Raw genomic sequence first — 353 nt, forward strand, 5'->3', positions numbered from 1 at the left:
GGCCCCCCCTGGGGGCCCCTGCAGCAAGTCTGTGACTGTCTCCTGGTACACCTCTAGCATGGAGACGGAGACAGTATATGTGTTGTCTTTGTCTCTTTCTTCTTTGGCTTTAAATATATCTCTCAGAGCCAACTCAACAATTCCTTTTTCTTCTCCTTTGCTGGGGCCCCTATCAGGGGCCCCCCGGGGGGGGGCCCCCTTACCATTCTGCCTTGGGGGGGCCCCCACAGGGGGCCCCCCAAACATCGTGTGGGTCTTGCCGCTTGCTGTCTGGCCGTAGGCGAGCACAGCAGCGTTGCTGCCCCCCACAGCAGCAGCAACAAGGTCCTTAACCAGCTGTATATACACCTCAG

The 353-nt window shown here is 58.4% G+C and overlaps 1 protein-coding gene across 1 annotated transcript in view; it reads right to left on the reverse strand.

The window, feature by feature from the left end:
- EMH_0010450 (uncharacterized protein) overlaps positions 1 to 353 on the reverse strand; it is a gene marked incomplete at both ends in the record, with an annotated part of 4929 nt that overhangs the window by 3514 nt on the left and 1062 nt on the right. The window contains one exon of the mRNA XM_013498963.1: positions 1 to 270. Within this exon, the coding sequence (XP_013354417.1) occupies positions 1 to 270 (270 nt within the window). The remainder of the gene's footprint in view (positions 271 to 353) is intronic.

This window comes from Eimeria mitis, genomic scaffold, assembly GCF_000499745.2.
Source record: "Eimeria mitis Houghton genomic scaffold, Emh_scaff387, whole genome shotgun sequence".
Lineage (NCBI taxonomy): Eukaryota > Apicomplexa > Conoidasida > Eucoccidiorida > Eimeriidae > Eimeria > Eimeria mitis.